At 30.9% G+C, this 13,176-nt stretch overlaps 1 protein-coding gene across 3 annotated transcripts in view; it reads left to right on the forward strand.

The window, feature by feature from the left end:
* Positions 1-13,176, forward strand: part of CSMD3 (CUB and Sushi multiple domains 3) — a 1,082,068-nt gene that overhangs the window by 763,662 nt on the left and 305,230 nt on the right. For all 3 annotated transcript variants that reach the window (XM_045561854.1, XM_045561855.1, XM_045561856.1), the window contains one exon: positions 4,482-4,651. In XM_045561854.1, the coding sequence (XP_045417810.1) occupies positions 4,482-4,651 (170 nt within the window). The remainder of the gene's footprint in view (positions 1-4,481; positions 4,652-13,176) is intronic.

Consider the following 13,176-nt stretch of genomic DNA (forward strand, 5'->3'; position numbering starts at 1 on the left):
TATTTTCTGCCTGATCTTAGAGGAAAAGCTTTCAACTTCTCAGTATTTGATATTAGCTGTGGATTTGTAATATACGGCCTTTATTGTGTTGAGGTACATTTCTTTTATTACTGAATTTGAGAGTTTTTAATCACAAAAGAATGTTGAGTTTTGTCAAATGCCTTTTTTGTCTCCATTGAGATAGATTTGTCAAATGCCTTTTTTTATCTCTATTGAGATAATCATATAATTTTGTCTTTCCTTCTGTTAACATAATGTATGACATTTATTGATTTGCATATGGTGAACCATCCTTGCATCTTGGCATAAATCCAACTTGAGTATGGTATTGTTGAGTTTGGTTTGCTAGAATTTTGTTGAGGATTTTTGAATCTATGTTCATCAGGGATATTGACCTATAATTTTCTTTTTTAGTGTCCATATGTGGCTTTGGTAGCTGGGTAATACTGGCCTCCTAAAATGAGTTTGAATGTGTTTCTTCCTCTTCAGTTTTTTTGGGATTGGTATTAATTTTTCTTTAAATATTTGAAAAATTCAACAGTGAAACCATCAGATCCTGGGCTTTTCTTTGATGGGAGATTTTTAATTACTGATTCAAACTTCTAACTTACTATTGTTTGCTTCAGATTTTATATTTTTTCACAATTCATTATTTCAGCTTTTTACAGAGAAGGGCTAGAAGCATGCTCATTGCTTGACTTGGGCATATGGTCAAACTGTGCAAAGTTTCTTGTTAATTTCAAAATTAGACCTAGTTCAAATCTGGTTGGCAAGCAAGACTGCTATAGCTAAAGTGCTGAAAGAGAACTGTACTGGGCAAATGTTAGTCCTAAATTGAGTACCGAAAGCCAGTGCTTGGTATATTTTAAAATCAAAGATTAAATCAAAGATCAGTTTCCATGTAAAATTAATTCCTTATTAAGCAGCTAGCTCCTGGAGTTTGGTATTGTGGCTAAATAAATTCCTCCATAACCTACTGCTGGTAAAAAAATTTTATTAAAACACTTATTGAAAAAATAAATGTGTGCATTTTCCTGTATATGTAAGTAGAATATTCTGAACAGATTTTTATTTTCTGTTTCAATATCTTCCCTTGAGATGAGGTAATCATTCTGAACATTTAAATTATGTGTAATAGAATATATATTTATAAATTATATGTGGGATGAATGCATTCTGACCCTCACGACAAACCCCAGCCCACATATAATAATCCTCTTAATTTTAATAGGATATCCTTGAATAGTGTGGGCAGCAGTTAAATTATAAAGAAAAAAGTGACCTTATGTACTAGATGTACTAGTTTACCTGGCATAGTCTCAATTTACACCTTTTGTTTAGGATAATTAACATAATTATTAACAATGCCTCCTTTCACACTAAAAAAGTATTTTAATCTGAAAGAGAAATTGTACATTCACCCTTTTTACACCATGGACAATGATAGATGACTGTAAATCCCAGCTTTCATACAAACTATTTGTTTGATTTTAGCAAGAAAGCTCACTTTGGTGTCTTCACCTATAAAAGTGGAGAAAGTAAGTTTTACCTTGCAGGAATGACATGAGAAATAAATGCAGATTCAACTTCATGAATGTGAAACCTCTGCAGTCACACAGGGCTCCACGCTAAGAAGGTCCCTTACTTGGTTTAATGTTCCATTGGTCTTTTGAAATTCTTACTTGTTCAACAAGGGGCATTGCATTTTCATTTTGCATTGGTTCCCACACTTATATAGTTAGTACTGATTAAATGAGAAAGGTGCTAATTTAATCCAAATTATCTTTTAATTCTTCTATTCTGTAGAAAGTCATGATTTTATTTCACCAAGTAGATATCATTTATAGCCAATTTAAATAAACAAAAATAGTAAAATATAAAAAAGTTTCTTTTTAATATAAAAGGCAAGTCTTTTTAAAATTATACAGTATAAACCCAATAAAATTTCTGGCAGAAGGCACTTACTGTCTATTGTAATGTTGAGAACTTAAATTATGAGTATATTTTAAAGGGCAGTTGAAGTCACTTATAACTTGGCTTTGTTTTTTGGGGGGTATGGGGTGTTTTGCTCAATTTATATAAGTTGTTAAAATAATTTTGATATCATAAATGATACTTCAAAATTAAGAAGAGTCCCTCTGGCTTTTTATAGAAAAATGTTTTTCTATACCTGTATAGATTTCATCACATTAGAGACAAGATAGGTATTCCAACCTTCTTTTTCATTTTTGAAAATTTTTCTAGCATATATAGATGTATATATATCATGATATCACTATAAATGTTATCATGATATATAATATCTAATACTTAAAATATTCATAATTATAACTTTAATTTATTGAGCTCTTGTAAGCCAAGATTGTGCTAAATGCTCAACATGCATCATCTACATATCTATCTATCTATATGTAGACACACACGCATAAATCTCTATGAGGAAGGTATTATTTTCATTGTACTAATAACAATATTGAGGCTTAAAGGGAATAAATAATTTTCCAAAGCCCTATAACTAGGAAAAAACAGAGCTAAATTTTTAACCTAAAACTCTGATTTTTAATGTCTGAGCTCTTAATCATGGTATCAATATTTTGCAAATTGACATCTAAGAACACATTTTCAAAACTTTCTGATTTTATAAAATAATTTAAAACTGCACTTTCTTCTAAATAATCTAACTGATAAAAACATATGTGCATTCTGGATCATCTGTATGATCTCAGTTATGTTTGTCTTCATACCCCCACAGGCCTACCTAGATTTAATAAGCTAATGAGAAAGAAATAAGGCAGATTTAAAATGTAAATGGTTCCCACTAGGTGAAAGATGCACGGCATCATGTGGTCCTATACAGAAGAAAGTTTCTCAGCAGTTCACAAAGGCATAAGATGAGGGAGAATTGAGTCATTACACAGTATAGCATAATTAAAGACGTAGCAAACTCTAAAAGCCTATATTCTAGCAGCTGGTTCCTGATCCACATAGCCAAAGGTGATTTCATTTCAGGAAAACAAAATCTTATGCTACATTAAATACATGTTGCTATTTTTAATTTTGTTGTTTTTGTCATTTGTTCCTGTATTTGTAAAGTAGTTTTGGTATTATAATTGTATACAGCTAAAAGCATAAGGACGTATCTATTTTTGTTCGAGCATGTTTAAGTGACATTAAAATAAAAATAATTTAAATCAATCTTGAAGGTCTATGATTTTTTTCTTTTACTTTAAAAGGAATTTGGAGGAACCCTCTATTGTGTATTATTCCTCATGTGACTGGTTGATTGTTAGCATTATACCATTAGTTTTTATTATTCACATGATGTTGATATTATACTAACTGCTTCTTCTTAATCATTTTGATTTCCTCATTAGACTTTTTTTTTTTTGCTTTACTTTTGTTAATGTTTAAGCCCTTAAAAGGTAAAGCATTCATTATCCTTCACCTTGTTGTCTACTTCCTCTGTTTCCATAAATCATTATTTTTACAATATTATTTCTGGAAAATAATGACTTGCTTTTTTTAAAATTTTTACTTAAATCTTTGAAAATATAAATATTCCTACCCTATGGTTTGGTAATATGAAGCAAGTTATTAGATAAGATAGAAAACCGAGTCCCTTGCATTTTTGAAACATATTTAAGAATTATAAGGACTTAATGTTTGGTTTTGCAATATTGTCACAAGATTTTTATATTGTAATAAATTGAAATTAAATTTGAACTAAATTTGTTGAGAAATTCTCAGTTCTTCACAAATGGTAGAACACTTTCTCAAATTTTGCAAAATTAGACCTGGAGGGTTAGCAGTAGCATATATTTATTATAAGAATGGCTTAATTCAGTCTGTCTTTTAAGCTGAGAAAGATGATACAATTTCCAAAGATTCCCAATCTGTTACAATTATTGGTTAAGTGTTATAACAAATGGGCTTTAACAATTATATCAGTTTTCAAAGACAATGTGCTATTTGCTTCACTTTTTATTACTAAAGTTGTTGGATCAAGGAAATGATGAGTATTGGGAGAAAAAGGGATCAATTCAATTAAAAAGTTAAAAAGGGGATCAAATTGGAATCATTCAAAAGCAAAATTCAAATTTCTTTACTTTTATTATACTTTAAAAGAGTTAAATCATAAAATGAAATGTTTTAAACTAATCAGAGATCCACAAACTCAAAATGCATTAAAATATTTTGCTCTGATCCTTTCCCATGCTATCCTTTTATCCAGGGGAAAAATTACTGAAACTATTGTATATTTCCATTTATATACACATATCCTCTCCATGGGCAGTAGTCCTTTCTTCCCATATGTTATTTTAGGAGGGAAAAAATCATCTACAATACATAGCCATTCTATATATCATTTTCCTGTTAGGCTCTAGGTAAAATAAAATGCATTACACTTCCATACATGACATTACTTGAAAATGATAATGCTTTCTATTAAACTGTACTTCAATATTCTGTTTTACCTGCAGCTGAATGTGGTGCATCTGCAACAAATAATGAAGGAATTTTGCTCTCTCCAAATTATCCACTCAACTATGAAAACAACCATGAATGCATTTATAGTATTCAGGTTCAAGCAGGAAAGGGCATCAATATTTCAGCCAGAACATTTCATTTAGCACAAGGAGATGTTCTTAAGGTAGGTAAACTCAGACATACTTATATTTTGATCATTTTAGTCATTAAGTATACATTAATAAATAAATATATACACGTACATATATGTATATGTATATATAATCAACCATAAGTTGATTCTACCATTCATACATTCAAAATTATACATTAATACCCATTTTCCTATCATTATTTACGTTGAAAGAAAATGTTCTGTTTCCAATGCTTATTTATAATGAAAGGTAAATTTTTATTTTATGATACACAAATTTTAATGTTTTGATAATACCAAAATAAAATTTTTGTGCCAAATATTTAGTCTAATAAATATTATACATAAAACATGATTAAATCATGAATGATTATTTTTTTAAGAAACATGATGATTTATTTTTGTTTTTACTCTAATGTCTATCAGGTAACTTATTTATCTCTGAATGTTATATGAGTAAGTCTTTACATTTATAACTACAAATCAATTTCATGAATACATAAACCTAATAAATCAGTATCTACAAATTAATAAAAAGATACTTAGTTGATAATAGATATTTGTTGTAAACATTACTAATTTATTTTAAAAGCTTGAAATAATCAAATGTCCTATCTTTTAAAAGATAAAATTTTTGGCAAATAAATATTTTCATAGTTGCTGATTTATAGTTTGCAATGTAAGTATTTTGGTAAATATAGTTTATATTTATTATTTAAATAAAAATAAATATTTCTAGAAAATCACATTTAAATATTTTAAAAATAATTATGTACCTTTTGTCCTAATTGTTAAAATTTTCTTAAGCCAGGTAAGAAATTCAGTACATTTCTGTTTTCACAGATCTTGAAAAAAAGTTATGATGTCCCGGATTGGCAGGGGGGAGGGAGATTCTTGTATAAGCAGTGATTTTAACATTGTTGGTTATTTTCTTCTTTTAAAAGTAATCTCATTTGATGATAATCAATGGATCTCTAACACAAATAATACTGTATGCTTATAAAATTTGTATAAAACTTTGGGGAAAATTTTCCTGCAGTACATCTACATGTATAGAATTTTAACATTAATTTAGGACCAATATATGCATTTCTGTTTTCTGAACCTTTACCCAACAGGAAACAAAATTCACTATATAAAATTCTTTTACCTCCAGTTCTTTGTTGGAATTTTCTTGTTAAAATAAGTTATGTTTGCTAAATTGGAGTCAACATTGAGATTAATAGGAAGCTTGCACGTAGAACTGAGACAGTACTTTTATATTCAAGCTAACTATGGGGGAAAAATTCATCAATGCATAGATAAGATCTATGAGCTAGCCTGGCTATTAATCTATATCACACAGAAACTATAGTAAACATGTGTTTAATATTAGTAGATAAGTTTGAGTCCTTAACTTTATACCAGATAGATAAATTTTCATATAAAATTTTCTTTTGCACTTGTGTCATGTGTCAGAAGCTAATAAATAATTTTAAACAGCATCCAAGAAATCCTCCTTGGGCAGACAGAACATTTTTTAGCCATAAGAAGGCAGCAAAAAATAAATAAATAAATAATGCCAGTGGCGATTCTAGCCTAAAGTCGAAACTGGAAAGGAAATTTCGCCTCATATATTCTTAGTTGAACAAAAATGGAACAGAATGATCATTTAAGAACATATTATTTTTCCATTTGCTTACTTAATGGTATTTTAATCTTTCTCCTTGTTTCTGTGAAAAACCTTGGCTAATTGTGTGTTTTTATAATGGTGATAGAACAAATATGTAGGATAGGTTCTTCTTCCTATCGATTATTATGTAGGAAACTTTTGCACTATGGATGCCTTCAATTATTAATGTTTTCACACAGGAATATGAGTGGGTTAAGTAATAATTTTGCTGGATGCCACTTACATTTTTTTGAAAACTTTAAAGGCATGCCATAGGTACGTTTAGATTTTACTTGACACTGCAACTTTAAGAAATATGAAAAGACATATGAACTGTGTTTTGTTTAAAAAACTTTAATGTTCACATTTTTAAGAATAAACTTTGAAACATATATGCCTTAAAATACATTAACAGAGCAACACAACCTATACAAAATCTCCTGCTCTGACCTATGTTGAAATCTAGATTCTATCTAAATGATCTACTCATTATTTCTGCTTGAATAACTAATGGGCATTTCAGAGTTCATCTGTCCAAATCATACATCTCCCCTCTCCTCATTTTTCTCCATTTTAGCAAGTAGAAACCAGTTACTCAAGGATGAAGTTGAGTTCATCCTTTCTTCCATTTTTCTTTTACACTTTGCATAGAGTCTATCTGCAAATTATGTGGTTCTTTCCTTCAAAATATTTCCAGAATCAATCACTTCTCACTCCTATAAATTCCTTGGTGTAAACTACTATCATTTCTCACCTTTGATTACTGACATTGTTTTTAAGTGGTCACCCTGCTTTCACCATGGCTAAGTCCATTCATCCTGTTAGAATACCATAGACTGAATGGCTTATAAACAACAGACATTTATTTCTCACAATTTCTGGAGGCTGGTGAGTTCAAGATTAAGGCACTAGCATACTTCATATCTGGTAAGGGCCCTCTTCCACAAAGCTGCCATTTTTACACTGTTACCGCACATGGTGGAAGAGGCAAATGAGGTCTTTGGGGTCTCCTTTCCAAGGACATTAATTCCATTTATGAGATATCTTCTCTCATGACCAATCACCTTATAATACCCCCTAATATCATCACCTTGGGGGTTAAGATTTTAACATATCAATTTTAGCAGGGAGGGGGGAGCGGTGGACATAAACATGGAGATGATAGCACACCCTATGGGCTATTTCCAATCCAACAACCAAAGTGACCCTTTTTCATGTTATTTTTTGGCTAAAAACCTTTTTATGTTTTTTATCCTATTATAATAAATAAAATCTGAAGCCCTTACCATGGCTTAGATGACCCTGTGATTTGGTCTAATTGTAATGTCTCTGACCTTTTCTCCTGCCCCTTTTCCTCTAGCTCACTCTACTCCAGGCATAATAGCTTCATTGCTGTTCTTCAAATATAGCAAGCATGCTCTAATCCCAGACCTTTTGCTCAGGCTATTTCTTCTGCTTGAATATTCTTCCTTACTATATCCACATGGTTCTAGCCTTCATTTTTCCTTCATAGTTCTGCTCAAATGTCATCTTATCAAACATGAGATGTCTATATAAATTAGTAAAACTCCCCTCCACCATCTCTCTCCATATCATTAACCTGGTTTAATCCTCTTCATAGCTCTAATCACAACCTGACATATTATATATGCATAGTTTATTTCTTTACTTTGTCTTCCCCAGTAGAATGTATGCCATTAGACAGAAGGAACTCTCCCTGTCTAATTCCACTTTAACTCCAGCACCAAGGAACAATCCTTGTCATATAATATTTTTTCTCCTAGAAAGAACAAATTTACTAAATAATTCCAGCTACTTTCTATGTAAAGCAAGAGAAACCTATTTTTTTCTATTTAATTTTAATTTTTATTATTTTTATTATTTCTAATCTGAGAATATATTTTTACATGACAGAGGTAATTTTAAATATCTCCCCCTTTGCCATGCTATTTTGTCCAAATATAGCTTTAAAAATCCAGAGTCATATTTGGTGGTATATTATTAGATAAACATATCTACTCAATCAATTGAGCAAATTTATTCTAACCTTTGCAGATATATTGTGCTCTGGATCATTCTTCCAAAAACTTATTTTGTTTTAAGAATGGGATTTAGAGTCAAGTAGACCTAGGTTCAAATCCTAAACCTGTCACTTAATAGTTACACAATTTTTGAAAACTTACTCAATATTTCTAAAGCTCATTTTCCTCACTTAAAACATTCTGATAATAATAAAAACCTACATTCAGGAGTGTTATAATGATTAAACTAGATGATGTTTTAAAATTAAATGATACTTATAAAACACTTAGCACAGTGCCTGCCTCTGGAAGTGCTCAGTGAATTGTAGTGTAGTAGGAATACATTTCAGAGGCTGAATCAAAATTTTCAAGAAATATTGCCTATTAAGATTTTTCTATAAATGACCTAATTTTTATGTTCAAACTTTTTTCCACTGGACAGTGGGAAAATCAATATAGGTCAATTTAAAATAAACCCAGTCAATTCTGCATTTGCCAATTCAAGATCTGCCACATACTTTGGCATCAAGACATCAAAATGTCAAGAATGAAAAGTGCATTTTGTCCTAGGACGTCATCTGTTTGTGGCAGCAGCCTCTGAGCTTTCCCTTTTCCTGCTTGGTCTACAGTCATCAGTGCAATTGGCCATCCACTACCAGGTCCTAGTTATCTCAACTGAAAAATCTCTTTGCATCCCCCATCTCTTGGTAGCATATTCTGCTCTGCTCTCAACCTCATGGATGACAAACGCTTTTTGGTTACTCTGTATGTGATGCTTAGTTACATCAGAATTTCATTTGTCTGGTTCAGTCGCAGTTGCCTCACCAACCACACGTAGCTATTTCTTTCCTACCTCTTTTCTGCAAGCATGTAAATTTCTACGGATTTTGCAAACTTCCATATGGAAAGCCAGGTACACGTTGCCTTCATTGTCCAACTCTTTGGGTTCTGTCATTGTGCCTCCCAAAATGGGTAAGATGCAAGATCCTGTCGTAGAGACCTAAATCAAAACCTAACTCATTCATTCTCCTCTGAAGTCATCTAGGGACTCTTTCTTTGGGATCAGATGAGAATATATTCTTTTATTCTTTTCAATAGGTGTAGGATATGGCAGGAAGAATATTAAACCTCTTCCCTCACCCTCACTTGTAATATGTAATCTAATTAATTCTTTCAATTAACATATGTAGGAGAGGTTTGTTATTATGTAATCACTAAGCAATCAACAGTAAATAGTTCCCATTGTCAGCCTGATAGGATGGAAACTGAATGCCAATTAGAAATACTATTTCTGTTTTCATTATTGCTGTGTTTGTTGTTACTTTCAAATAAAGAATAAGCACCATGTTTATGTAAAAGAATGGAGCAGTGACAAAGTTTAAGGCAATCTTTTTACCACAGTTGGCATTGTGTAGTTTAAAAAGTTATTTCTTATGCAATATGTAGACTAAATGGATGATCATGGAGAGGAGTAAAATAACTCAAAATTGGTTTTGAGAGTCTAGGGGAGAAAGGGGTAGAAGAAATTATGTCACATTAATGAAAAATTAGATATTTGAAGGACTTGATTAATAACATTCTTTTAGAGATATAAGAAAGTTAGTAACCAGTTTTTTTTCCTAAAATGTATTATTTTCATGTCTCTTTACCATCTATGTGCGAGTCTTTGACAGTACTGCTTGTGAGAGCCTATTGTTAAATTTTAGGTAATTTTGAGAGCTGATTGTTGAACATAACCATTACTAAAAATTAAATTCCATTACTATTAGATTGTAATTAAATTATAATTAAATTGACTTAAATTATATGAAAAACAAAAACAATAAGTGCATTTTTTCATTTCCTAAGTACTTTACTACTTTTCTTACTATTTGTGCTTTTGAGGTTATTTATGTGTAGAAATAGAAGAGATAGAGATGTGAAGAGGTACACCATGAATACTACATCCCAACTCCACAGTCAGTGATATCACATTGATGGATTAATATTGGCCATAGAGGGTGTTTATACCACAGAAACTGGCAAACACTACAAATCTTGGCTTGATTTATTGTTTTGTTTATTATATAGACTTAAGTAGAAATGGGTTGTATCTGTAGCCATTATAGTGTAAACAGCACAAATATTGAAGAAACATTTTTCTAGTATTTGAAAGCTGTTATTCAGTTAAATAAAGAACTTGCTTATGTCATTTATAAACCAGTAAAGTTCTGACATAATCATGTTTTTGATTTTTCACTTTCCTCTAACTTATCATAAAAAAAAATCAAGCAATATTCATTTAGGAACTATTTGTGTTTGTCAGTTGCAATCATAAATTGCATATACAAAATTTTGGCATAAACAATGAAAGCATTCTGTAAGAACAAATTAGCTATATGAAATTTATAATCATAAATATTTAATATTTTATTCTTTTTTTATAAATTGCATACTATACCTCCCTAAAATCAGGGGTTGGAAAACAGCCATCTGTGAGCCAAATTGGGCTTGACACCTGGTTTTGTATTAATAAGAAAAAATTTTATTGTGGGAAAGCCATGTCCATTCATTTACACACTGTCTATGGCTGCTCTTGTGCTGCAGTGACAGGATTGGGTAGTTGTGACAGATACAGGTGTACCCTACAAAGCCTAAAATAGTTATTATCTAGCCCTTTTCAGAAAAAGTTTGTCAATCTCTCTTTATATCAATAAAAGTTATCTTTAAAAAACTATGTATGAGTATATATACATTCACCAGTTTGAAAGCTGGTTGTTAAATATATTTGAACACATCAGTGATTTCATATGTCTATCACATATATCTGCCAACTTGTTGTTCACTGGTAATCTTGTAAGTCTTCCCTCAAAAGCACTCTCTAAATGTCCATTTATGTAGGAATGTTAGGCTTCATAAAACGCTTCACCTTATCCCATACTAAGGGTCAGAAAAATGAAATGGTTTGTGAAAAGCCACAGAACTTTAATGTAGAGTTGGGATGTTAGCTCTGTTGTTCAACCAAAAAGCTAATGCCACAGAAAAGCTGACTTTTCATTGTGCCCCCAGCTCTCTCACTAAAATACACTAGCTCGTATAATTGAGAACACATTATATAGCTATTTCAAAAACCTAAATAATTCTATACAAACAACAGTTGTTGGCTCTGTTTTAAATTATTTTCAGAGGGAATATAAGAAGTTTTGAAATAGAGCCCTTTTTGATTAACCACTGTAAAAATTATTCTTTCTTTATTTAAACTTTGATATCTACTTCACCATTTAGAAAAATTTATTTAAATTTTAAAATCAACCTATGAAACAAATGGCCAAAAATGAAAATTGTAGTATTTAAGAAGAGGAACAATTTGGAGGTTCGTATGATTATACACGTGTGCATGTGTAATTTCTCTGTTTCTATTTTACTTTTTTACTGAGTTTCTGCTTTTGGATTCAGATAACACATTACTTGCTAATGCATTAGAGAAATGAGTGGGAATATGTTTTCTAATCATGCATGTATTATATCATTCACAACAGCAAGAGTTTTGAGTGTTGATAAGCATTGTCATAATAGTGTTTGACCTACTAGATTTAGGAGGGTCTGTACACCATAATTAATTTCAGGCCCTGATTCATTACAAAAGGTTTGATAATTAAAACATGGCAATAATAAGTTCTAGTGTTCTGGTGTAATACAACCAGACGAATTGCAACCTTTTAAGGAATTAGAGTTTCGTCAAAGAGTTTCATTCACATTGTAGAAGCCCGCAATGCCTTTTATGATATTCTTAAATCAATATAGGATTACTACTACTATATTTTTAACAAAAGAAAAAGAAAAAGGACAATAGGCCCAAATAAATAAAACATACTTAAAGATCCTGATTTTAATTATAATAAAAATATGAAAAGTAACAGTCTGAAATGAAAGTTTTACATGGTTCCGGTCAGACCCAATTTAATCACTCTGTACTCTAAGTTTACTTTTGAACAAAAGGCATACTTTGTTTTGTTTTCTTATTTATGTGCTTGCATTCATACTTTAAAAGTAGTTTGTCTTTGGTTTCATTGCTTTATCCTACCTTGTTGCCTTTATATTTTCATATATTTGAATACATTTGAAGGATTTTAGTTATGAGTTAAATATTATTGACTTGATCATTACTATACAAATCCACCCATGGTCAAATGGGTTTCATCTCAGGATGTAAGGATTGTTTAACATATTTGAATCAATAAATATTATTCAACACAGAAACAGAAACAAAAATAGAGACCACGTGATCATCTCGATAGATTCAGAAAAAGCATGTGGTAAAATACAGCACTCTTTCATGATAAAAAAACCCTCAACAAACCAGGTACAGAAGGAACATACTTTAAAATTATAAAAGCCATATATGACAAGCCCACAGCCAACATCATATTGAATTGGGAAAAGTTAAAGCATCCCCCCTAAGAACTGGAACAAGACCAGTGTGCCCATTGTCATCACTTCTATTCAATATAGTATTGTAAGTCCTAGCCAGAGCAATAAGGTAAAAGAAAGAAATAAAGAGCATCCAAATCAGGAAAGAGGATTTCAAACTATCCCTGTTTGCTGATGATATTATCTTGTATCTAGAAAATCCCATAGACTCCACCAAAAGACTCCTGGAATTGCTAAATAAATTCAGTAATGTCTTAGGTTATAAAATTAAAGTACACAAATTGGTAGCATTTCTATATACTAATATTTAATGACAGTTAAGCTGAGAGTCAAATAAAGTAATCAATACTATTCATAATAGCTACAAAAAAAAAAAAAACTAAAAATACACTTAACCAAGGAGGTAAAAGAACTTTGCATGGAGACCTACAGAACACTGATGAAAGAAATTGCAGATGACACATACAAATTGA

The sequence above is a fragment of the Lemur catta genome, chromosome 9, assembly GCF_020740605.2.
Source record: "Lemur catta isolate mLemCat1 chromosome 9, mLemCat1.pri, whole genome shotgun sequence".
Classification (NCBI taxonomy): domain Eukaryota; kingdom Metazoa; phylum Chordata; class Mammalia; order Primates; family Lemuridae; genus Lemur; species Lemur catta.